General features: G+C 41.9%; 1 protein-coding gene across 1 annotated transcript in view; it reads right to left on the bottom strand.

The window, feature by feature from the left end:
- TBXAS1 (thromboxane A synthase 1) overlaps positions 1-27,846 on the bottom strand; it is a gene marked incomplete at its 3' end in the record, with an annotated part of 227,332 nt that overhangs the window by 39,437 nt on the left and 160,049 nt on the right. Inside the window, exon 9 of the mRNA XM_084281641.1 lies at positions 26,856-27,170. Coding sequence (XP_084137767.1) covers positions 26,856-27,170 — 315 coding nt within the window. The remainder of the gene's footprint in view (positions 1-26,855; positions 27,171-27,846) is intronic.

Below are 27,846 nucleotides of genomic sequence, written 5' to 3'. Positions count from 1 at the left end.
CTAACATGCAAGCCTGTATTATTTGTACCCTGTAAAGTCACCAGATAAATGTTTGGAGAAATCTGTCCTCAACTGCAGATGTCAAGCAGAGGTGAAGCCACTTCCATTGACTGTTTTGGAAAGGGTAAGCAAGTGGATGGATACATGTACTTTGAATTACTGACCAGTTAACTTCAGCTGCACATCTCCAGCTTTTTTTAAGAATGAAAAAGCAATGTATATCTTTAATCATGTCTGAGAGCTCAGCTTTGAGGAATACAAGTCAACTGGTAGTAACAGTGTTTCTTGCCCCCCTTGGCCCTGTTCTGAAAAAGAAACGGATAAACTGGGGTGAAGTGATTGAGGGTGGAGATGGGAATGAGTTCACTGTGAATCATATGGCTACAGAAAGGGTACGACATGCACAGCCTTCAGTACAGCACAAGGGAGGGAAGACGGGTGTCTCATGAATTATGAGTAAAGTGGGACAATTTGGGGAAAGTTTTAACTTAAAAAAAAAAAAAAGGGAAGAGACCAAAAGCCATTAGATACATAACCTTGTAGTCTAATATGGCCATAAATTAACAGCTGCACTATATTATGTAAATTTATGTTAAATTATTCACTACCTGTCACCATATCCCCATAAAAAATCTACGTACTGACATTTACGAAAAATGACATCTTCTGATAATAGTTTTGCTACATATTTCAGGGGCTGCAATTGCCTTTTAACCATCTTGACTGCTGCTGAGGCAAACACTACTTAAACAGGGATGCTTTAGGAGGTTTAATTAATTCATTACTATTCACGGATTCACCCTCCAGGAGGGCACCGTCCATGTATGCCAGTGTCCTTAGGGCAGTACGCTTCTTCGTCTGGTTTCAGGACTTGCTGGAGAGGAGCCAGGAAGGATCACACAGGCCCCTCCGATGCTCCAGCTATGAGCTGAAGTTGGACATCTCATAAAGGTCCTGGGTGAACCCGTTTAGTGCCAGAGGAGCTGGCCGCTAAACACAGCAGGGCCATGTCCAAGTGATGCACATTCCAGCCTGCCCTCCTTCCCTCATAATGAAGGAAAGCAATCACCCAGCTGTGAACACATGAGCATTTCTTGGGATAAGATGCTTCCTGAATCATGCCTGGCTTGAGACTGTCCCTCATGTTTCCAGCTGTGTGCTCCTGCTGACTATGGCTAATATGCAAGTGGGCCTCCCCAGTAATTCTGACTCTAGCGAGGCACAGCACACAGGGCATGTTATGCATGCTTATTCCAAATAGGACATGCAATGAGTTGGGGAACTTCTTTGTTTCTCATTCCTCCCAGCCTCTCAAGCAGCAAGGTACATGCAGCTTTACTGCATCTTATTTGAGGCCCTTAACTAAGGCACCTATGTTAGAAGCCAGCAGATCATTCAGACTTTAGGAAAGGATGCAATTCCCTCTGTGGATGTCCACCTCTATCAGTTACAGAGGGAGCCCATGATATGTGTTCAAATGAGCTACACAAGGTTTACTTGCCTCACGCTGCAACTCCGTGTAGAGAGTGGAGCTTCTCTGGTACTTGGTGTCCCTCTTTAAGGGTGTAGGCAAGAAGCTCTGCCTCAGCCCTCCAGTCAAGAAGAGAATTTGACTGGTTTTACTAACAGATTGCTAGCAGACCTCGAACATCCAGCTTATGCACAAACTGATTTACACACACAGAGCAGCCACTTGTTACAGGCAACAGTGTCATGACTTACGGTGGCAACAGCGACTGAAGTTCACCAAAAGACTCCCGCTGATTAACTTTGCACCAAGCCAAGGGTAAAGAGTAAAGCTCTGAAGTTCACTAAGAAATAGGGAAGAAGATCTGCTTCTTCAGCAGCTTCTTCCTGACAAATTTTGAGTATAAGCTAAGAAGAAGGGCAGAGGGCAAAAGATAAAGGAAAATTCAGGCGCCCTTCTATTAAGCCAAAAAACATGCAATAAACTAATAACAACAGTACTTCCAGGGCCAGTGTCCCTAATTTGACCTTGCAGTTCTGCTTAAAAGCATTAAGTCAACATTTCAGAGACAGGAGAAAGACTGTATGTTAAGGAAATAAAGAAAGAAAGAGAGGGGGGAGGGAGGGAGGGAGGGAGAGAGGGAAGGCAGAAGAATAAACAAGCTTTTGCGACAGCAGGAAGCTCTCTCTTAATTCTGAGATAATGAAACGCTTCTAACCAGGCCCAACTGCTGAATATTACAAGAGCCATCATCTCGTGTGGATTGCATGCAGCTTTATTTTCTACTCCCCTGCATGGACTGAATATGATTCACAGCACAGTCACAGGAAACAGTCATTACTATTTATTTGGAGCGAGATGAGTGACTGCTCTAAACAGCATCAACTGCACCTGCGATAGCGCAGAGGATCTTTTTTATTAAGCACACCCATGCTCTCTTTTTTCCCCCCTTCTCTTCAATATTCTCTTCACAAAGAGCATTTTATTACAGCACTGGCTGTGTAGTTCAAAAGGGAAGAGGCAAAATACACAATGATCATTAGCAAGATGCAGAAGCATGGCAGTGAATGTCAGCTTTGACACTATGCGCCCAGACGCACCCCTACACTACGTACACACCACACAAACAGGATGTACGCAACCACGAGGAGACAAGCAATTCGTGAAATACAGCAATATATAGCACAATGGTAATATTATAATATGCATATATGGGGGTGCACCCCAACACCACCAAGTCCACATTTCTGCTGCTGCCTGGACCTTGCCAACACACACCGACTTCACCTCCTGCAGGCAGCCACAGCAAACACCTTCCCAGCACAGCAGCTCCTCCGTTTCCTTCACAAGACACTGCTCACAGCATTGCTGCAGCAATTTATCTCTGGCTACACAGAGAGGCAAGCAGCCTGCTTCCTAGCTTGCTACATCTCCTTCTCCTGCTGTACTTCAGTAGCTGATGCTGAAGCCTTGTTAGTCCCCAGAATGCTGCACCCATGGTAAGCACTTCCCTGATGAGGCGATCAGGCCTCAGCTAATTCCCACCCCATCGTTATTTCCCCTGTCAGCAGTCTCTGCCAACAAAGGTATGCTTTTAGACAGCTATTCTGAATTTAAAATACAGCTATAGAAAATTCAGAGCACTCAAAGTACAGACCTCTCTCTAGTCTATAGCCTTTATTGCCCAAGTGCATGCACCTGATGTGCTTACAGAAATGTCCTCACTGGCAAAATCCTCTTAAAATGGCACAGTGCTGTTTTCTGCTGGTTTCAGGCCAACAGCAAGGAGAAGTTAAGGCCATTTCATCCCTCTGCTGTAGGTACCAGTGTCTCAAGTACCTGCATCCTGTGATGCCATTAAAAGCTTCAGGAGATTAAAAGTGTGGGTTTTCTTGTTTGTCTAACAAAGTAAGGTACTTCACAAAGTAATGATTGCTCTTGAAAACTAATATTCTTAATAGCAATGAACAGATGCAGACTGCATTGTTTTTTTTTTTCCATAGCAAACTGAGTACTTATTTTTGTAAATTATGTGTAGCCTCTGGGGTAAGTGTGATTTCTGATCACCACACTTAGCAGAGGATCCTAAGTTTCTACATGGTCCCTCCAAAACCAAACATGACCAACACGAACACAGCTCCCTCACAAAACAGAGAGAATTTCAGAGGCACAACACCCTTGTGCATGATGGTTCATGGAAAGAACAAAAAAAAAAAAAAAAAAAAAAAAAAGAAGAAAAGAAGGACAAAAAGAAAAGAAGAACAAAAAAATAAGAGCAGAGAAGGAAGCAAGGAAGGTGTAGGGGAAGAGAGGATGAATAATGATGAGAGAAAAGGGGTACAGGGACTTCGTGGTGCCTTACATTCTCTTTACACTACGGCAGTGTCCTAATTACATGTAAATCATGCACCTAGATGCTAAAGCAATAGGCATAGATAAAAAAGACGTTGGTTAAAAAAAAAAAAAAAAAAAAGAAAAAACACAGGCAACTTATGTTAATACATACACCACTAAAAACTGCATTTGGCTGGGCTGTGAGCTGTGAATGTTCCTAGCTGTTGTGGTGCACACTGCATGGTTTTCCCCAGCTGGTTTCAAAAATCTCTAAATACTGCTTTCCCAAGCACCACCTAGCAAAGGGCTGGTACAAGAGGATGCACTTCCCACCTGAGGAGGGGTTGCACCTGCTTTGTGTCTCAGCACACAGCTGGTGCCCCGAGCTGAGGACACTGCTCCCCTGCAGGGCTAAGAGTTCTGCTCCGCCATTTGCAGCACCAGACATCAAACAGAGAATAAGGACTCTCATTTCATTGTTGCAAAAGCATGGTGAAGTATATAACATGAAACAACATAAGATAAACATGTCATAAGTGTGTAAGAGCCTCAAGGTCCCAGCAGAGGCCAGCAGTAGGGGTATCCCAGCACTGAAGAGCACCAGGCAGCAGAACCTTCCATGAGGCCATACCTCCAAAGGCCCATCCCACAAAGGCACCTGGTGCTGTTTCCTTGCAGAACAGCCTCGTGACAACCTGACCACAAAGGCAGTGGTCATGGCGATATCAGTCCCAGCATGATGCCCGCTGTCACCCACGGCAGGGGGAGAAAGCTGTTTGCTTTCCGTGCCCTGATAGCTTTGCTCACCACACATTACACAGACCTTGTCACACCACATTTGATCAATGGTCCGTCTATGTCAGTACTCTGTAGAAAAGGAGAAGCAACCCCGTATCAGGGTTACTGATAATATAACCCATGCTGAGTAATATAAATATTTATAATATAAATAACTCATTCCCAATATTAGGCCTTTTCCCAATCCCAAGGAAAATGTCTTAAATCCTGAGGTGGGAGGGCCACCTAACACAGTCCCAGTTAAGGTGCAGTTTGCTTTGCAATATAAACACCAGCTCACTAGGAACTGATCTCAAACTGTCATCAATTCACTTTTGCCTCTGATAGCCATTAGTAAAGCAATATCTGGGGACAGACAGGTCCCTATTACAGTGCAGTAGTCCCCGAGCTGACAGGATCACTCCACATGTATGCCCCCTGAAGCAAGAAGCAAGTCCCACATTTTATCTTCCTGCACTGGTGCCAGCTGCGGCAAAGCCTGGGAGCAGTGGTTGGGGAGCAGCCATCGTGGGCAGATGCAGACTGGGGCCAGACTATGACAGCTCATGGGGCCATGCAGAAGGAACAAGCTCTGAGCTGGCCAGGGATGGAGCAGCCCCGTGTCCTTGGCCTGGTGCAGGCCACCCCTCACAGCAGCATGCTGAGGGCCAACAAGGCCGTCATGGTGTCCATTTGCTGTCAGGGCCTTCCCTCCTTGACACCGCCAGGGCAATGCCTGCCCCACTGAGTTATTTTAAGCAAAAGCCAGGCTTTGAGGCAAGAAAGTGCTTCTCAATGTGTGAACTCTCAGCCCACAAGCAGAGCTCGAGCTGTGAAAGGTTGGTGGGCTCCCCCCCTGCCCCTGGTACTTAAATGATTAATTAACGATTTCTAGAAACTAATTCACAAAAAGAGAAAGGGCAGATTTTCAAAATCAGCTTGTAAATGGAGCAGAGCTGATTCTCTGGCAACTCTTCTAACAAGGCTTCTTTTTTTTTCACAGTATTTGTTTTATGCTTCCTAAAGATCTGTCCCTCGTCTAAATCCCAGCAGGGGGAGATGCCAGTGGAGTTTAATTACATTCCACCTATGGGGAACATTCAAGGAATGGGACTCTGAAAAAAAACAACATCTTGGTCTAAAAAAAAAAAGGGGGGGGGGGAAAGAAAGAAAAGAGAAAAGAAAAAAGTAATCTGATTAAAGCAATGATATGAATGTGCTGCGTCTATTAACCATAGGTTTAAAACATTCCCTTCTTACAAGTCTCGAGGCACAGAGCCAAATTCTCTGCTGAAGCAAACAGGGAATTTATACCATCAATTTACAGCAGACGTTCAGCATCAGGCCTATGGTTTAAATAAATAGTCGTTCAAAGTGGGATTTAAAAGGGTTTTGGTGGTTTGGCTTTCTTTTTTCTTATATACAAACTAGACACACCATATTCTCTGGTGAAAACCCTTGTGACTGAGGACAGGTTTTAGCCTGGACATGAGCTATTGTTAGGGCTCTGAAGGATGAAAATGGGCCCAGTGCCCCACTGGCTTGTCTGTGTGTGTGGGCACAACACACAAGCAGTAGCCAGATGCTGGGGGCACGTCTGACCAGGGTGGGCCAGGCAGGCATGAGCTTGAGATGTGCACATCAAACACAAAAGGGAGGCTCACCAATCTCCAGCCATGACATGGGAACCTGCTGCCCTCAGCACAAGTGGAAAGGAGAGAAAAAAAGCACCACAGGTAGCCTCTTCCAGGTATAATTGTTTGAAACTGGAAAACACATTTAGTTGAAACCTTTCTCAATGGGAATTGGGCTGCTCCTGTGTATTCAGCTGGAATGCCTCAATGGTAGGCTAGAGATTGAAGGAAAAATGCTGCGTTCAACGCAGAGGGGGGAAACTAGGCCTTGTCACCATTCCTCCTTCTGGTGCTCCTAAACCAGCCACCTTGGTGCTCTGCAACTGGTCATGATGAGAAGGAACATCAGCACTCAGAAAGCAGCTCCCATCCGGAACTGCAAAAGGGATGGTGACCACCACTTTCCCACTATCTGGAGTTCGGTATTGTGTCCTGCTGGATACAACACAGAGACTTTTCACCAAACAATATTGCACTGAAATATTTAAGCATTTGGAACATTCAAGTGCAACAAAATTATCAATGAAACCAATTAAGAATCTTGAAATAATAAGCACTGATGACAAAATGTTCCACTCCAGTGCCTGCCATCAGGCAGTCAGGATTTATAACATCTGCCATTTACAAAACTTATACCCTGAAGGATCTCAGTGCACTTTCAAAACACGTTTCCCCATACATGTAGTCCTGCCGAGCAAGGTGACTCAAACCACTCATGCACACCAGGCAGTGGTTATGATGTTACGGGTCATGACCTGACTTCAGATCACAGCTGCAGGAATGCAAGTGTATGTGGCATCAAAAGCAGAGAAGCTGGAAAGTGCTAGCTTTGAGGTCTGCTGGGCCACATCCCAAGGTCCAACCCAAAGCAGCTTTACCTGCATCGGCAGATGCTGGAGATGGCGATGAAGACCTACGATGGCAGGTTGCAGGAATGTGAGCTGAGAGATGGCAGGGCAGAGGTGGGGAGATGGTCACTGATTTGGCAAAAACTCAGGGGGCCAGCATTTTGTGCGCTGGGATTTTTCAGCAGTTTAGGACAGGAAGTGAACTGATGTCAGGCAATCAGCGCTGCAGATGGGACTTCAAGCAGCCAGCATGTAAATGGAGTTTGGCAAAGATACCATGACTAACAGCCCTTTTTTTTTTCTTTTTCTTTTTTTTTTTTTTCTTTTTGGTGAGAAGTGCCATTTTTAGATACAGTAGGAGAAATGTTGCCTTCCGCCTGCTAAGAGCAGGTGTACAGATGTCGACAGAGGGCTCAGGCGAGTGCCAGGTACTCGAGAGTTGTCACTGGGTACGCAAGCTGCCGAATGCCATCTCTAAGTTTTTACAGGAGGTTTTTTTTTTTTTTTTTGCTGAGGTTTCCAACTAACTGCTTCTCTAGCAGACCCTGTCCCTGGGCTCACTAGCTCGGTGTAGCCTCATTTTTATGTCGCCTTTGTTTCTAAGTTAAGCCCTCTATGCCAGGCCAGCTTCTAAGAGAGGAAAATGGTAGGTCTCTGACTCACCAACGTGGCTCCTTGTAAGCTGCCCACGAGACAGGTACAGCTAATCTGAAATGACGCCTGGTAACTGCAACATGTAATTTCAGACTCAAGGCACCAATTTCCCAGTCAGTTTGTAGCTACACTGTGTTACCGTAATGGGTTCTCTACACAATTATCACAACACTTAGTAAGTTATTCATTTCCGAGAGAGCTAAGAAACGTTGTAAATGATTTTCATTTTAAGGGAAGCAGGCATATCTCCCTTTGGAAGAAACAAATCAAAAAGTTCCTCCCACGTGTTTTGTTTATTATTAATGCTTGACAAATAATATTATTCCATCTATAGCTTTAAAATATCTTTACTTAAAAAACGTAATAAACACACAAGAATTTAAAATCCAGGTGTGTGTGCCATTGTGGCGATGGCACGCATCAGACACAGGCAGTTTGAATATTTTATACTTCATAATTTTTTTCTTAAATAATTAACTAGCTTTAACTAGTGACTGTCCAGTTCTTCCAGTGCTTTGGGTTTAGCTGCACATTATATCTCTGCATGTTGTTTTTGCAGCTCTGCCTCTCCCTTTTCCAAGTCTAGACAAAACACATCCACAAGCCCTGATGGATTTTTAACTTCAAATCTGTTTCATGCATCACTCTGAAGAACAATGTAAATTAATTTCCTGCAGCCTTCCCCTCTTGCAGCAAAACCAAGCAGCTCCATTTAATATCTCTAGCTTAGCAGGATGAACCAGAATCGAGTCTAGTATCTCCTACCATGGTAGGGGAAACCCATTAGCTCCAGATGGTAATGTGGGCTTGTTTGATTCTCTTTTTGCCTTGTGCAGTCCAGAAATGAAGAGGTTAAAGCCCCATAGCTTGGTTTGATTACTGCATGGCTGACAGGAACGCAGAGCTGGACCAGGAGAAAAGGCATGCTGCACCATTAGAGCTGCACCCTTTGGCTAATGCATGGATATTGAAACCTTTCTCCCTAAGGCTGACTTGGAAAAGTAAGTTCTCCCAAGACCTTTTCAAAAAACACCTGCTGGTGTCCTGGTCTACGCTTACCAGCCCGTAGCATAGTTCAGCATCAGACACAGCAGATATGTAATCACACACATATTTAGATGTAAAAAGATGCTCACAAGGGCTCGGTAGCATTTGCCAATGCGTTGCTTAAAATTTGCATATCTGCATATGCACAGCAAGTGACTCGTGGCTACCACACATCTTTGCAAAGACTGAGCGCTAGTGGGATTAAAATTATTACTTCCTTAATCCAAAACACTAAAAATATAAAAGACAGAATTCGTGTTTCAATTCAGTTTCAAGCAAGCATTACAGCAATGTTTTGACTTGGTGGGAGTTAAGAGATCTGGTGTCACTGTTTTCCCATAAAATCAAAACCCCAAACCACTGCTTGTGCCAACTCTTTCCAGCTAATTTCTCTTTGTGTATTTATAGAACTACAGAAACAGGAAAATAATACCTTGACAAAAAGATCTAAAAACACTTAGAAACATTGAACTCCAGTGACAGCTACAATACTTGAAACAAGTGAGCACGAAGCAAAACTAGGTCTGTGAAATAAGCTGGGTAATATTTCACATTGGTGGAGATTCCTGTTAGAATACTCTATCAAATTCCAATGTCCGAAGGATGTTAAAAAAACATAGGTGAACCTCCGAAAACAGGCACACAGACTATCTAACTTCTTACATAAATTAACAAATAAATAAAACTTTTACAAAAGAAACTTTACCAAAAAAAATTTTAGGCACTTAGAATTTTACAAGAAAACACTACCAGGTGATAACATTGCAGAATACAATTATAGTTGCGCAGCGAAGAGAAAATACCTCTCATATCCAAAAGGCCTTTTTCCCAGCAGTCAAAGAATGATGGAAGTTCAGGGGAATCTGAGGGCAATACATTCAAAAAGGAAACAAACACAATCTTTATTTAGGAGAAGGATTATTAACTATTGGAAGAGATTAAACAAAACTGTGGTAAATTGACTGATGCCAGAAAAGCCAAGCAGGAGCAGGAGGATTCCTTGTGTGATATTTCCCAGCCTGATTTTTGCACAATGTCAGGACTGGTGACTTGAGATGAATCCTTATGTTAGGAACGGGGATGAAATCAGAGCCCAGTTCCAAATACTGCCAAACATGGGAAAAGTTCACATTTGCATGTTATGATCTGGATCTATCTATGGTTTTCTTATAAAATCAGATCTAGGAAAGAAAGCAGGATGCTCACTTTGCACCAAGTCTCTGTGTCCTTGCATTGTTCTCCATTTAAGTGCACTGCTAAGGCTCAACTGATAATAAAAGATTGATTTAAAAGACCATTCTACAACCTAAGCAAACACTGAGCCTGGTTAATGTTACATATCATATCCCTCTTGTCATTTACTGCTACTCTGCATGTTTACTATGTCTCTCACTCCCCCTCAGTACCAGCCCCAATTTACAGCGGAGCAGCTGGTCCTTGGGGGCTGAGCACACAACGGCAACCCTGAGCCCAGCTCCAGCAGCTGCTTGGTAACAAAAGCACAGCACTGATCTCACTTAGGAGCTGAACCAAAGCAACACCCTCCCAAGGCTTTGGGTCAAGTCTTTGCAGATTTCCTATGTTACAGGCATCTGGATATCACCACTCTACAAACTGAATGTAACCTCCAGCAAGATCCAAAATTTAATCAAATAATCTGCACTGCATTCCTCTATCAAGGTTCCTACTTCAGTCCAACTGAGAATATAGAAGAATGCAGTGTGAACCAAAAGGGATAAAACAATTGTTTCCACCCCATCTTTAACTTTTATAAAACAATCTTTTGCATGAGTTATACTTCTTATATCAAAGCACAAAGCACACAAAAAACATCCATGTTCTTCCACTAATAAAGAAGGAAAACTTGCTGGTGTTTGTCATGTTTTGTCTTTTCTTTCTCTCATCATTTTTTGAATTACTGGTTTGCTTTCTGCTCCTTGCCAGCAAAGACGAGTCTTACTGCTTTCCTTTAAGTAACAGGACTGTAAGAACAAGGGATGTCTTTGGAGCCCAATCCTCAGTTACACTAAGGTCCTACTCTGGCAGCATAAACAAGCCTTGCCATAGCTGCAAGCGCTTGTTTATGTGCTAACAAGATGGTATCACGCAGGAATAAGGTGATGGCAATACCACTGCAGATAAGTGCAGGGATGGTGTGCGCACACCTTGACAGTCCATTCTCATTACAGGAGTGATGAAAGGACATAAACGGAAACCAAGAAGCAGGCTCTTGGTTTGCAATTACCCAGCACACAGTTTGTAGGATTTATACGTTTAATTAATGCAAAACATGCAGGGTTCCACAATTCTATAAGGACAATATGTTGAAGACAGGTTTGTCCAACATTTCCAGAACAGCCAAACTTGCAACAAAGGAAAAAGAATAATTAAAAAGATTACCACAGCATTTTGTTTCACTTGTTTTTCTTGGGATTCTTCATTTTCAAAGTCAGGAAAGACATTTTACACCATTTAATTAAAACAACTGGGAGTTTTCTTTAAAACATATACTAATTTAAACAGATTTAATTCAGTAAAGCCCTATGCCCTCGGTTGTACACAAGATTAGACTGCACAGTAATGAACTCCTAAACTTAAAATCTATGGTTTAATTAATTTCATAGACAATATCTCTTTTTTTCATTCCTGCAGAATGGAAATGTTTGCTTTGTGGGACTACGCAAAACACTAGGAAAAAGATTATTCGCATTTCTGTCCTTGCATAGGGCGATGCACATCCTTTAATCTGAGCACACCAGTATACCTAGTGAGTTTAGTGATTCAGATCTCTATGTGATGAAAATCCATGTATTTTTACTTAAACACATGGGCTTAACAACAGATTGTTTTACAAAACATTTCTGTGGCATTTAAATCAACAAGAACATGCAAATATTGTACGATGAGATCTTTTTTTTCCCCACACCAAAACTTTTAAATTCTCTCTGCCTCCTGGAGATCACCGCTAAAAGCAGGGCCATTAATATTACAAGCCTTGTACATACATTCATAGGTTAGTACTTACGTATCATTTAGGTGCTAATGTATTAAAAGTGCTAAAATAACTTAAAATATTTAGAAAAGATGCAGCATCTTGCTCCCACCAGCAGAAACCCGCAGAGCTGAAGTGGTGGAGCTAATCTAAAGGAAAAAGTTACTTGCCTGACAGTAAGAACTTGGGCTAAACATTGCTCCAAATTGTTTGTAAAGTGACTACCCATCTCTCTGGGTAAATATGAAAACCAGGTAAGCTCTGTTACAGAATCAAATAAGGATTACCGACCCTGTGCAAAGCACACGAGACTGTCACAATGCAAAATAACAAGCAAGGTTACGTGTAAGGTGTATATAGGCAGAGTGGTTTCTCTGTGAGTGTCTCTGCAAAGACCTGTATGTTGAGGAGAGAAGCAAAGCGAACAGGAAAGGAAAACAAAGGCAAGCAGGAAACAGCAGGCGTGGTCTCAGAAACACATCTAACCTGGCCTGGAGAAACAGCTTTGGAGAAAGACCCCCACTGTCCACATTGCTCCACAGAGCTGTGAACGCCGGAACCATGCCCTCCTGCTGTTTGATTCCTACTGTCCTAGGCAAAAAAAGAGAGTTTGCCCAGCCCTTGTAAATTGGTCTGGTCACTTCAAAGATGTTGGGCTCCTAGCCCTAAGCCAAATAACCTAAAGGAGGCCCTGGAATTTCAACCAACGGCTCTGCTCAGCAAAGGCGATCAACGTCAATATCTAGCAAATCACGCTATGGCACAAAAACTGACTGTCAAATGTTGAAGACTTTCTCGGTTGACAATTTGACTGTATCAGCAGAGGTGTGCCTTTCAGTACCTGAGTTACCACACTTCTTTGGCTAGGGATCAAGCTCTACCAAAGTCGCATCTACGTTTTGCATTTCATCACACATTTAGCTTGCTCAGGTGGCAGGCGGTATCTTAAGTAACAATCTACTACTACTCCTTGCTCCTCGCATCTCCATGGGAAATTCCTCTAGTCGTGATTTTCTTCTTGTTAAAAATATGAAACACAACTGTTTTAAAATAACAAGCCATTAAGAAAACAAAACAAACAACAACAAAAAATACACACATAACCTGTGACACTTTCTGAAGACACGCATGCAACTGGTGTCAAGCTGTGCTACTTAAAAACACTTGTGTGGCACCCAACTAGAAGAGCCTGGCAGTGGATATTTGTGAATGTCTCACACACGGGGAGCAAATGCTTTTAAACATCACCTTTTTTAATCCCCACTTTTCCTCCCAGCAGGGGTCTCTGCTGGCTGGTTTCTACCAGGTGGGTAGAGCAAAATCACTTTTAAATAACAATTTCTCCTAGTATTTTGCCTTCACTACCCAAAGGTTGGGGACACATACCTCAGCACTTGGGTGCCAGCACCACGGAGCTCGATGTGACATCCTGGGCCATACCTGGGGCCTGGTGGAAATTTAGCACTGGGTTTCCGCCATATACCAGATGTTTTGGTGGGTGAAATTGAGAGACTTTGGGCATTTCTGGAGTATCCATCACAAACAAAGCTGCTTGTGAAGACATCATCTTCAAGAACAGAGGACAATAGTAGAAAGCTGGGAGAGTGCAATGATTTGATGTACTGCAAACGGGTAGCTGTGCCTTCTACCTTAAAGATTGAAAGGAAAACTCAGCCTCTGGCAAGGCTGAACCCAGTGGCACTCTAAATGCCCAGAATTTGCCGGTTATCAAAGGGAAGGGGCATTCATACTGCCAGCAAGCTGTGAGGTGAAATTCAAGTAAAGCCTTCACGACTGATCCCCCACTTCTCCCTTAAACTGAAACAACATCAGAGCTATCTGCCAGTGGTGCTTAAATGCATGTTTTTCACATCACAGAGGCAGGAGTTTTGGACCCCCTGATTCCTATACTTACATACCTTTGGAAATTAGCATAAACATCTCAGCTGGCTACCGATGTGATTAAGATGTGCCTCCACTTGGCAATTTTTCCTTTGAAACAAAGCAAAGGCTTTCATTTGTTAAGTGAAAATTCCCTGGTGGAAACCCGTCTCTCTTTCCCTCCCATTTCTGACCCCATATTGGGCACTTTAATCTAATTTCGGTTTGAGGTTTTAGAAGCTGAACGCTGCTTCTGAAGATCACTGAGGGAAAAGAAATCACTGGGAGGAACACCACACTTTGAACTGAAAGTCTCTGGCACAATGCATATTGGAAAAAGCACCAAGAGCATTTCCCAATCAATGTAGCCGTATTTTTCACACCCAGTTAGAAGAAATGGAAACCAGCGGTAAATAACACTGCTTTGCACAAGTCCAATTACCCTAAATGATAAATTGCCTAATTATTTCAGCTCTAGAGTCTTTCCCAAGTTCTTTATCCTTTCCTTTGTAGTCACTGTCTGCAGAACAAGAGCGTTTGACTGTTACTAATTAGTGAAAAAGAAAGATGCAGGACACTTAGTAAATTCACTTTCCTTTAAATCCATTTTACAGTTATTTTTCCCCATCATGGAAAAAGAAAGTAATAATTTATTTAAAAGCTGCTCTGCTGGAAGAAATTTTTTCTCCATGACTACTCTGTGATATTACAACAGTCAGCTTTTGTTTTTTACATTCTCCAGAACGCCAAAAGATTAAAGGCACAGCAAGGTTAGATTAACACCTTGAAATTATCTATAAGCTTCTCTACTTATCAGGCTATTAAATCTTCATTCCTGACTGCACAAAACCTTCTTCATATCGTATCCTGAGTGCATATAAACTTGATGTGTCTTGAAAACAAATTCCAAAAAGCAGGAGCTCTTAAAAGTGGTTTGTTCCTGCTCATGATACGACTTTCTGACATCTTGTTACTTCCTTATTCCTTCATTTAGATCAATGACAGCAGTAACGGGCTGCAGATAATTGCCCAATGCTCAGAAATTCTCCAGTTTTTCTCAATTTTCTCTTTTAGATTTAAAGTCTGAGTATTGAGAAAGATGTTAAAGCTTATTTAAATGTCTATTGCACCACAAGGTCAAAATCATTTTAACCCACTTCTACTTTTGACCAGAAGGTGTGCTGAGCATTAAACAAACAAACAAGCAAAACCAAACCAAACCAAACCATTTTCTTCTCCCACTTACTAACAGAAACTACTCAAAATCAGTTTTTGTTTCAGACGCATACAAAAGCAAGATGTTTTATTTTGAAAACAATATGAATATTCTATTGAATCCTGCAAGCACAAGTTTCATACAGGCGGAAAGATGAGGCATAACAGTATATAACAAGGAATTCTGCTTGTCCTAATGCATTGTCCTCAACATGTCCTAATGCACTGTGCCTCAGTGGCAGCCACAAAGGATAATTCCAAGGACTGAGAAAGCAACTGAGTTTTCAGTCTCACTACATCTGAAACCTGACTAAGGAAACTACAGGGTCTGGTACCAGATATTAAATGAGTCTTCATTCAAACACTTATTAATCCACTACGAGTTAGCTAGAAACCAGCAGTCCAGTCTCTACAGGCAATCAAGGTTTTAGGGTATAAAAACTCTCTCCACTGACCACAGATCTGACCACATATCTCATCTGCTCCTACAGCAGTCAAGTCCTACTTCTGAGCAGCCCACTTTCATAGAAGACATTTTGTGACAGTAATTAAAAGATGCAAAACATGACTATTTATATTGAATTAAAAGTTTGAAGTTGCTGTAGAGGATTTGATTCTGGAACAGACTTTTATTCTCTCTTTTGAAAGTCAGGCATTATATTTGTTTGCAATACCAGTAAAAAAAAGAAAAAAAGAAAAAAAAAAAAAAGGTGGAATTCAATACTCTGAGACAATAAAACCTATCAACTGGTATGAAAAGTCCCCAGATAGACTGAGTTTCCTACTTTTCTTTGCATCTTCCTGACTACTCCCTCTGCACCAGTCTTCATATCTGGTTAAGCAGGGAAACGTTTCCTCATATCACTGGAAGACCACTACATTTTTAGAGCAAGGGAACACCCAGAAATACCACCTTTTCTTTCATTCCACATTAAAAGGGAAATATAAAAATAAACATGAGAAACAATACAAAAGCCATCTCATGCTAATTAAAAGTAACACACAAACGCATTGTTAGGAATGGAAATTATTTAAATATATATATGTGTGCTGCCAGGGTGGTAGGAGATGGGGGAGGGGGGGAAAAAGTAGAGGAGGTCACAAGAAGTTCATCCTACCAAGAACTGCTTTACATAATCATGAAATGCAAACTAGTTTCCATTCCTTCTGGCACAGGCTCATTCAGCCTTCACTTTGAATGCTTATTGACAAATAAATGGACTGGTTACTTCCTATTAATGCTACCTAATTTATGTACATACCTGCAGGAAAAATTCCATTTTGACCTCACATTCATACAAGCTAAGATCATTTTTAAGCTATGAATATGTTGAATACTAGTTTAATTTCGTCGTGGTTGCTGCTGGGGTTTTGCCATTTCTTAACAAATTAGGCATGTGTTCTCCTCAGCACAGCTTTCACACCTTACACGTATAATATGTGCAATTCAGGAATCTGTGTTGAACTTTCAGATGAAAGACCTTCTTTTCTTCAACCATGATTCATTTTCTCCCTCCGTCTCTCATATGCAGGCATGTGTGCACACACATATGACTTGTTAGTCATTTTTGGTTTATGAGCTGTTCAGCAATACCTCTCCTCTCTTCCTCTGCCCATGAAAAGTCCTTACCATGAAAGTGCTACTTGTTTTCACAGATCTTAGGAGTCATGATTGTCCTGAGCAGTACTTTTAAAGTAAGATTTTATCCCTGAGTCTTGAAAGCATCTCAGAAGTAGACAATTCAGTGGTGATCTCTGCAGCAGATGAAGATGCTGGGACCAAGGTATTCTTTACCTGAAGAACCTGCCTATTAACCTGGGCACATGGAGGATCTCATTCCATCTGGATGCTAACTAATAAAGAGCTTGGAAATGCTTTTTGTTTAGTTTAGTGTTTAAAATTCCCCAGGAGACAAGTTCCTGCCTGATGAATGATACTGGCTGTTAATGCTGAGATACAGTGTGGGGTCCTGACACATATACCCAAGACCACCCTCTCTCATTTGTAAATTCAGTGAGGCCAGATGGTTTAGTTTCTCCAGTTTCTTGCATCTGTGGTTGTACCTGAAGCTGGCTGTCCTCCTCTTCACTGTTAGGTACTTACAGCCCAGCAGCACATACCTTTTGGAAAACTTTTTGTTGCCTAACCCCAACAAAAATTGATGCATATGAGTGTCTAAACACCTTTCTGTACTTTCCCTACTTCACACACATAAATCTCCTAATTGCTAGATAGACTGCCATCAAAAGATCAAGCAAGTGCACCTAGGAAGGGCATCCCCATTCCTGAGAAGTCACACAGTGTACACCTCTTTTTCTGCCACACATACCCCCTCTGGCAAGACTGATAAGAGTATGTCTGTCTCAAAGACATGGCAGAGATGCAATTAACTTTGCTTTGGGCTTATCTCCTTATTCGCTTCTGCAAGGCTCAACTGCCCAGTGCAAAATTTGATCGACTAATTCTACCTGGAACTACGCTCTACTCTGCAAATAATGTTACCTACCTGCAGCTAAAAAGACAATACTGATAATAGTAGTTAGCGCTGATTAAACACTGATGTTGGCATGAATATGGCTTTCTCTGTCCCTGTGGGCAGCATGGTGATTGCTATATAATGTCCAGAGTGGTATTTGGGAGCAGCTGGGATACAAATCTGAAGAAAACTGTAACCAGTTTCTTACTCAGCAGTCGTATTTTTCCTTAGATTAAAACCAAATATGCTCTTTCCTCCAAGAAAGCCTCAGATAGGGAGGAGGGGGGAAACAAAAATGGGGAAGATGCATCCTTCTCTTTACTTGTTCTTTAAAGAAATCTGTCTAATCGCATTCAAAGTACTGCATTATTAAGATGTTCACCATTAAATGTTCCATGTCACTAGAAAAATTTATTCTTTAACATGAACCCTGCAGCAAAGATAGTGGGTCAATTATTATGAGAATGGCAAAATACCAGGAAAATTCAGGGGTGAAAATGAGTATCTGTCTAGCATACATTACCTGAGACTCAGTTCTGCTCAAGAATAGCAATAAGGTAGAGTTACTGAGCAACATGTGACATTGCAAGCAAAAGATAAATTAGACTTCATGGGCAAGAGACTGATAAGCTTGAACTGAACAAATGGAAAATATATATATATATGTATTAGTTTGTTGAAGAGAGGAGGAAAAGAATCCTATAATGTCAAAAAATAAATAAAATTCTGTGAAATATGGGCACGTTAATAGTCTCGACAGCACCTAATTCCTCGCCATATAGAATCACCAGTTCTCAGCTGTCAGAAGGATTTCCCCAGAAAAGAAATATATATATATTTTCATACCCAGGTTGTCTTTTCAGTAGGGTTCTTGGAAAAATCAAGGAAGGACAATGCCAAGATACCACTGGGGTTTAAAACACTGGCTTTGTTTTTATAAGCTAAGAGTAGACTTTTCAAGAAAGCAAAGCCAAAGCATTTCTAAAGCACACCCACACTTACCAGCTGACCAGCTCAACTCTTTCCATATTATAAATAACCTGAATTTTGAGGAGGTACTTACTTCTCAAAGAGGGACCTGTGGAGAGCAGAGACCTGTAGATAGCATGTGAGAACTACTAATGCTTAGCAGAAATAATTGCCCTCACGGGTCTGCTGGCTGGACACGCTCCTGTTTGCCCAGAATTCTGCCAAAGGGCAATGGTGGTGCCTACAAACCGCAGCAGGAGTGGCAACGGGGATCTGCCAGGAAGGCTCCCAGGACAACTTTTCCAGCAGGCACCGTGAAGGTACCTGGGACAGATGGCAACCCACGTAAAGCAATATCTGTGAAGTCTTGCACAGTGGGCACACTGAGCCTGAGCTTTTTCCCTGGTTGCTTCCCCTCAGCATTTGAGTCTGGGAGCAAGCTTGTGTCAAAGTGGGTGCCCAAGAGGTGAGCATGAGTGATTAATTAACTGATTTCAGACATCAAGCAATTGTGTGAAGAACCGCAGCAATATAACCCAACAGCATTCAGTCCCTACACGTTTAAAAGCGTGTTTTTATTTGTTAACAACAAAACTGATTGCTGACAGCTGACACTTGTGAAGGCTGTGAGGCCCTGTAACATTTCCTTACACAAATAAAGAAATTAAAGAGGGTCGTTTCCTGGAACAGAATAAACAGCAACACGATAAAACATTGCTTGTGCTTACTGTTTCTGTATGTTTTGTGTGTGTATATGTGTATGCATGTGTAACAGTGACTCTCTTCTGTGGAATTTTTTTTGCAAACTATTTACAATTCAGGCTCCCTTGATAAATGCAAGCCTCCACCGTCAGCAATATTTGCTTAGTGAAGCTTAGTCTCTGTAGTTGCCAGCTTCTGAGAGCATAGTGCCTTGAGACACTGCATGAAAGGCACCAAATTCATGCAAATTGTGGGTAATTCCCTGACAGTGCCATCTCTCTGACTTTCACCTCTCATTTTCACTAATGCTCAGAGAAAGCAGTCTGTGCTACCAAGGAGATTCTCTGCATAAACAGCTTAAAAATATAAAGTACTCAATCAGGCATAGTGACACCGTGAAAATGGTGCTACCTCTCACTGCTCTCTGGGCATTTTATGGGAAGGGAAAATTCTGAAAATGCACACTCTCCTTTACAATGTGACATATCTGTTAGACTGCAGGGACATCAGTGAAGGAGCTCCTCGGTGTGATGAAGAGAATCATAAGCCAGAGTGTGACTGCACTCAAGTCAGTCAGTGATGATGAGCCAAGTTACTCCAGATGAGCCGCTGCCCACACCCAGTACATTTGATAAATTACAGCACGGTTTATAGCTGTAAATCACAGAGGAGGGGCTTATGTATCAATCCAGTTCAACCCAGTCCAGTCACAACTGACCACACACAGCAGTTATAATGGAATTAAGCTGTACCTTTTCATAAATGAAACAATGGATTGTGATGGCTGTGGGCTGGCATCATTCAATATTATTGACAAGCAGGAAATGCAATTTAAATATAGTCCAATTGACATTTTCAATTAGACATATTGAAAATATTCCTGTGTCATAGAGCAATAGAAAAGCAAATATTTATGAGAATAGGAACATTTCTTTCCATTAAAGGAAAACCTCCAAGTCTTCATTTAAATAGTGAGAGGGTATCTCAGGACTTTGAAGTGTACTTAAAATTTATGGACTCTTGCCAGTGGTGAAAAGGTTGGTATAAGTCACTGCAGCGCTGAATAGTTACACTAGTGTTAATAGGAAACTGGATGGAGTAGAGTCGTATTGGGACTTAACTCTGCTCTTCATTCCTCCACACGCTGATGTTTCTAACTCTCATGAACCAACAGTTACTAGAGACTGTAAGGAAAACCTGCTAGGGCCCTAACTTAAATGATCAGTTAAATCGATGGCTCTGATACGGACTTCGGACAAACCATGCCTTCCTACCCTTATGCATAGACTGGCCATATTCCTGTTCTGCTTGTCTTTGTCCTTCTTCTTATTGCATGTGCAACAGTGTTCTGGAGTTTTTATGATTCTCTAAAAATGCCTGACACGACAAGTTGTGCAGCAACTCCTCCTCACACTGCTTGTCCTAAAGTCATGGCACAGCAAAGGCAAGGGCCAGCCATGCTTCTCTTTTCTTAGAGACTCAAGAAAGCTCAAAGGAAAGTCCATGTCAGTGCCCTCTAACACAGTATGGGATCTCTGCAGCTCTTGTATTATTTATAACTAAGAGGTGCACACAGCATTTTTAAAATAGAGTGGAAAACCCTGTTGGTCTTGCAGTCTTCAATTAACATTTTACAGTAATACAACCGTTTCACATGGTGCTTTAGGTAATAGCTAAAGGTTTGTGTAGGTATGGCCTGACAAACAAAACTCATAAGCACCAAGTCTTCCCATAAGCTAATGCAAGACACAGCCGTCTCTCACTGGGAATGAGCAGTTAAATTATTTCTGAATCTGAGATAAAAATTCAGATTTGTCTACGCCTGGCACTGTTAAGTATGCATTTCTTCATTACAGGGAGGCACAGAACTTCATTCTTACACCTCTTTTGCCTTCCTCAAACTTCCTCAAAGTTTTCTTGCTTTCTCTCCCTCCAGAAAATAATGACCTCATTTTGGTGGTTTAACCCGATCTGTTTACTTTGCAACAGATTAGGAGCACATACACAGCCACTTACCACATTTCACCCAAGGGCAACAAATAACTTCTTATGAGAAGTTAACTCGATCACCTATGTTTTTGCAGTTATTTTGTGCCATTACTTGTTCTTTCTAAAATCGTGTAGTCCCGTAAAGCCAAATATATATATATATTAATTTAAAATTGTGAATGACTCAGGCTTGAGAAGAGGGAGGAAAGAGGGAGGAATGGAGACATTAAAATGCTAAAACAAGAAAAGAGGTGGGAAAGAGACCTCATATAAAGGGAATCCCCAACATGGAAGCTGAAGCAATTTTTCTCTCCCCTGTGCACGACTGTGAGCAGGCAGAGCAGCCCAGGATGCAGTGGGGCTCAGAAGGAAGCGTCCATCTGTCCAAAAGGAATGTCTGCTGCAGGCTTGCTATGCTTCTGCTAAGCACACACACACCAAAAATAAATAAAAAGCAGCTTGTTTTTACAACCAAATAATCAGCCACAAGTGCAAACCCTGTGCATGAAGTACATGCCTTCTGAAGGGCTCTTTAACAGCTTGCACAGGGATCCTTTTTGACTGAAATGGAGAGGGTGAGAACCATGGGTGTACTCCTTCACACCTGGTTAATGTGGATAAAAACATCTCTTTCACAATCATATGGCCTCTAACAGTTCTGGGATGGTCAGCCACAAACCCTATAAAATAATCTGGTCCTTGAAATAGCAACCAGTTTGTTTGTTTTTCCCTGTCCTCTTTTATTGGTATATACAAACTAAATGCCAGCTTCTCAACTCATGTACACCATCCTACCTGCGTGAATACCAAACATGTATTGCGACTCTGCTGTCCTGGAACCAAACCTCTGGTCTCTGCAGAAAGTCACATTCTTTCATGCAAATACACGTGTAGGTGTCTTGCCCCCACTGGCTCATATTTAACTCTCTTTTCATCTTCTTTATTCAGTCTTTACCTTCACAGTATCAAAGCAAGATGCACACTCAGCAACAAGCTTGCAGCAAATACTTCCATCTTATCTTCAGTGGATGTCCTTTCATGGGGCATGTACTACACTCCCAAAGGATTCAGTAAGAGGACCAAGTCATATCAGTCACTATGATTTTAATTTCAGTCTATTTGTTAGAGAAATTATGCTTAAACTCATCTTTTCCAATGCGATTGGAGCAGACAGTGGGACTAACAAATGTAAATTACTACTGCTAAAATAATCACTTACTAATCAGAACCAGTTTTAATATATACGAGAAGAGCTATATGGAAAGCTAGATATCATCAGTATTCCACACTTTAAACAAGAATCTCTACCTCTCCTCACCTTTCACTGGTGTTTAGAAACACTGTGCTCCTTCTACAGACAGAGTTGAAACAAACAGCCCAACAGATGGCTCAATAAGAAGTTAGTAGCAAGGCCTCTGATCTCCTAAATCAGTGCACAGCACCTGAACCATGCTGCCTCCGCACACACCTTGACATGACTGCAAGAATAACTAATCACTTCCCATACCAGCAATGCGTTCCAGGCACTTGTGTGTCCTCCAAGACTGTGCCTGTTACATCAGCCCCAAGGGAAGATGTGGTGTGTGGTAACAGCAGTCACACACTGCTTTGTCTCTCTCCTTCCACAGAGATGGTGAAAAGCTCTGTGCTGTCCCTCCCTACACCCCAAAGATCCAGATTGGGGTGTGGAGGGTAATAATGTGTGTGTACTGCCCTCTACAACAACTGACAGTGGAGATTTCTCTTGTTTGCCTGATCCACAGACCCTGAAATGGGCCAGGTGCCTCTCCTCATTTCCAGGGAAAGAGACATCATCCAGCCTCCATGTTATGCCAGCCAATAAAAGACCTAAAAACACCCTCTGACAAACAGATGAGGAAGGTCCTGGAGGTAAATTAAATTAAATTAAAAATAGGTGACAACCCACTCCAGACATTACTTTCGGAGGACGCTTACGGGAAAGTGAGCTAGAGAGTGGCAGAGAGGTCTCCAGGACAGGGCTGACACAAATGTGGCAGGACACAGGAGATCAGTACAACATGTCCAGTTGGACTTGCCTCTCCACCAGGCTCCCGGCTCCCAGCACAGCACTGGGGCCAGCCTGCTTCCAGTACCCAAGCTACTGCTCCTGCTCCGCACCACAGCAGCTTGAACCACACTAGCACAGAGGTCCAACACAGCAGGGCATCAGCTTTCTCCTTCTCACTTGTGCTGCCCTGCTTTACTAAGGTAACCGCTAGGCAAGCAAGACAGTTGAAGATCAGAGCAAACTCAGGGGTATCCTCGAGCATGAAACCCAGAGCAAACTCAGGGGTGTCCTCAAGCATGAAACCCAGAGCCACCAAACAACTGCAGATACGCCCAGATGTGCTGATCTTGCTCTCCTTCAGGCTATAGCAGGGTCACCATGCGTTGAGTTTTTGGCTGGTGTGTCAGAAAAACTGGAACCGAGCCTGTCATTTATAGCACCTTTGCTCAGATGGCTCCCACATGTCTTTATAAACTTTAGTAAATTAGCGTATAAACTAGATCTATCTACACATAAATCACTCTGTCTACCACCAAAGTACAGCCATCCCCAGGATGACATGCAGCAGCTGCTGTAAAATCAGACCGCAGCTCTACAACCACAAATTAGGGCAATAAAACATGCTGCATGAGGCAACTGAAACGGCTGGAGGAAGGAAGGGGGACATGGTGGAGAGCATTTAGTCGTTATAATTACCTGAGTATAAATTTGGATGGAGCGGGTACTGTGTTTAACACTTGCATATCTGCAAATCAAAGCAGTCTTCCGCCACCTGTCAAAACAACTTGGCTGTACCATTCTCCATGTTTTGGCCTTCTAAAACCCTTTTGGAAAATTGCAAAGCACTTTGATAAGAGCAAAGCTGATGTGCTGAGCACCGACTACAACCTAATCAAATTTCTTAGCAACTGACTTGATAACGAACTGTGAGCCTGTAGCTGCTATTCCCCCTCCCTCCCTCTCCCTTGCATGACAAATGAACGTAGCATCTATATATTCCCTGTTTTAAAATAGCTTCTGCTCCCGTAACTTGCAAACTGTCCGCATAGATCTTCTTTTCTGGGCTAAATGTAGTTAATTACAGTCACTGAGGGGACTGAGCTGCTGCATCCTTTTCTTTATTCTGGAATAGGCTCCTTGAACAGTGTATTGTCCCCCCTCAAATCATACACTGTTTATAAAAAGACATATTTTGAAGAAAGGGGCTACATAGATTAGAACTATGAATTTCCTGGTATAAAAGACAGCACATGAATATTTATCCTTCTCTCCCTATTCTCCTTGGCCATACAGCCATATACATTCTCAGCTAAATCTGAGAATTAGGAAAGTACGTGGAAGTGATTTAAAACTGCTTCCAATCAATACATGGCATGGAACAGCATGGTTTGGGATGAGACTGTGGTGCAGTGCAGACCTGAAAAAAAATCACTTATTTGAGTGCCATCTCTCTACATCAAGTTTTAACTTCTCTGTCACAGTTATTCCTAGCTCTACAACCTCTCCTAGATGCTGCAAGGCTGAAATTATTAGCCAAACATTTCTGTCAGAAAATCAAGAGAGTCAAATGTTATCCATTTGAATTGAATTATTACTGAAATACTAATAACAATGAGTGACAGCTCAGATGGACCACATGCAACGTAAGGACAGGTCAGTGTTCCAGCTTGGATCAGGAGCACGCATACAAGCAAGTCTCTCACACTGATTCTCACTGCAGTCTCCAAGGGCACAGTCAAGGTTCCTTTAATGACAGCTAAACCACAGGATGATTCCAACAGCTAAAGGGCTTTTGGTACACAGGACCAACTAGAACTAACCCAAAATAAACTCTCCTGAGATGTGTACAGTGTGCACCCAACAGTCCTGCCAGCTGTGCCTGACTGTGAATCTGTGTCTACAACAGCACACTGCTTGTTAACGCAGATGTAGCCATGTACATGGTCTCCTTATACAAAATGTCTGCAAATAGTCAGTTAAGGACAGCTTGCAGGGCAAATATAGCTCATCAGCTTTCTATGCACTTACATGGAAAAGTATACTAATTCTTATACTCATCTACGGACCACGCATAGGAAGGACATCATGTACCTATCATATTTAGACATCTCTCCCAGCAGTTTCACTTTAGTTTCTTCAGCTGACAGTTTTCAAGAAGTGGAGAAGAGTTAAAACATATTGTTCTTGGGGCTACATAACAGGAATGTCTATGTGCAATTCTACCATCCGCATTAACCAGTAAACTGTATTTACTTCAGGCCAGGTTGCACCGTCACAGCTTTGCAATCCTAAAGGAAGTTAACTGAACTGGACATGAGGGCATAATTAGGTCTGTATTTGAATGAAACAAGTAAATGTACTTCAGCTTGAGTGTTGTAGAGCTAATACCCTAAGAATATAAACCAAGTCTTGTAAGTTTGTAAGTTGGACATAGCACATAACTGGTTTCATTGTATTAACTCCTACCAGAGGTATATGAAGCATGCAGTGGGGAAAAGCTCTATGGATCAGATCATTCAGTAGTAACCTCTCTGCTGTTGTCTATCTGCACCCTCAGAGCAAAAGGAATCTTTGATGGAGAACCACCAATTTCAGAACATCTTCATGCAAGACAAAACATGTTTTCTGTGTACAGAAATCCTGGCTTCTATGCTTACCCAAGCAAAAGGAGGGAAACAGTAGCTTTTGAATGGGCATGCTCTTGCATAATCAAGAATTTACTTTGTATTACCAACGAAACAGATAATCATGCAACACTTTTCTACATCTGTAAGTACAACGCAGTGCATGGAATGCATGGAAAATATGAAACTCCCAAAATTGTGTCATTAAGGGTTTCTGTATGCAAATCCAGTAGCTAAAATCCTGCAAGGCATTCATCCTTGTTTCATTTTTCTCATGATACCCTCTTGATCCATTATAAAAGAGTTCACCAAAAAGATGATCAAGCCACTCAATCTGAACTCTCTTAACTAACAACCTGTGCAGAGAGTGTAGGGCAGAAGAATGGCTGCAACGTAGTCTGCTAGATACACAAAATACTGGAAAACAGGACTACAGGAAATATGAACATATTTGATAACTACAGAAAGCAAAGGAGAAACCATTCAAAATCAGTATAAGATAATTAGATATTTGTGATTTTTTCAAAGTGTACACATATTCTGCTGCTAAAGGAAATGTTAAAATATGAATATTTAAAGCAAGACATTGAAGCTTATGATTAATCATAACTCTTTTTGTGTTCTTGCAAAGATCAATAAATAAAATTCACCACAAAAGGAACAAAAGTATCTGGAAAACAGGAAAATATAAAACTGTGTAGTTTTAGAATCCACCCACAGCTGGTTTATTTCAACAACACAAAATGTTTTGTAAAGGTTAAACTTCCATCGTGACACAAAGTTCCCAAGTCATCTCTTCAGATGCTCTAGTGACATCATGTAACAGTTTCAAAATAATAAATAAGTAAAAGCACAAAAAGAACCCCCTAATATAGAATAATGTTGAATTTTTACCTGAAAAAAAAACCCTCTACTTTATGTAGGTACTCTATCTCTCATAAGCCAGTCTGACAGAAAACCAGAAGACATACCATCAGCAAAGATGGAATACTATTCTTTTCAAAGCACCACATAGCCCAGCTCTTGAGAAGACAACTTTCCCCTCTTTTTCCTTCACTTAAAAATGAGGAAAACTAAGGTAATGTCATGCAAAATCTTGATAATATGTTAATAGAAGATGTGTATACAAATGAGGCAAACCGGGGTCATTCAGGTGCCATATTGGCATGATATCCACATTGCCTTGCTCCCTCCATGCCCGTGAATTGTACTCACATGTTTTGCTGAGAACTTGTCTATCTCCTGAAGCACCTTCTCCTGGCACTCTGGGTTGGTGGCTAACAAGTACGTGGCGAAGGACAGGGTGCTAGTGGTAGTCTCGTACCCAGCAATCAGGAAGAGAAAAGCTTGGCCTGCTATCTCATCCTCCGTTAACGTCTTCTGAACCTTTTCAGATGGTGTCTTGCCAGCAGGAGGCACCTCATTCTGGCTGGAAGTGGTGGCTGGACTGATCACATCAAAACAGCCAGCTGCCAAGGCATCAGCTGAGTTGCGGGAGTCAAGCATCCACTGGAGAAAATCTCTGCGTCTCTGCAGAATACAGGATGAGAAGAAGCACAAAGACTGAGACACAGAGTGGTGCCTTTTCCCATGTGGGGTGGAAGGAGAGAGCTGTTTGCTATTTATACTGTGTGCTCAGCTCCGACAGAATGGCCACCAATCTTTCATTGAAAAAAGAGACTTTTATAAACCACCTGGAAATGTCATCACCTTTTTGGCCCATTTGTTTGGAGGAACCATACCCATTCGTTCACATGATCCAAAGTCTGAAAGATCACCTAGGTTTATGTTTGCATCTACAATAATTCCTGTACCAATTTAATAAGACAGGACTAAAAAACTGATCTCAATAAACGGTGCTTTTAATGAGAAAGTACAGATGTAAATATTATTGTATCAATGCATATCAACCCAGTTTTTTGTTTGTTTGTTTGTTTTATTTTTCTTTAAGTATTTGTAGAAATGCTTTACAACAGTAAGCATTCCTGTACTACAAAAACCTGTTTGGGTGGCTTGTCATTGCAAAATGTCCACTGAATGATTCTACTGTTATGAAAACTGTTTTCTTTTGCACTAGTTTCTGACAGAAAAACTCTAATAAACAGACCTATGGATAAGAATGAGTTGACTCCAAACCAGCCTGGACAGCAAGCTTGATTAGGCTTTGAAATATAACCCAAAAGGTTTGAATTGACTTTTGGGAGTG

The sequence above is a fragment of the Netta rufina genome, assembly GCF_964035555.1.
Source record: "Netta rufina genome assembly, chromosome: 1".
Lineage (NCBI taxonomy): Eukaryota > Metazoa > Chordata > Aves > Anseriformes > Anatidae > Netta > Netta rufina.
The sequence above is the reverse complement of the archived record's forward strand: the minus strand, read 5'-3'. Positions and strand labels throughout refer to the sequence as shown.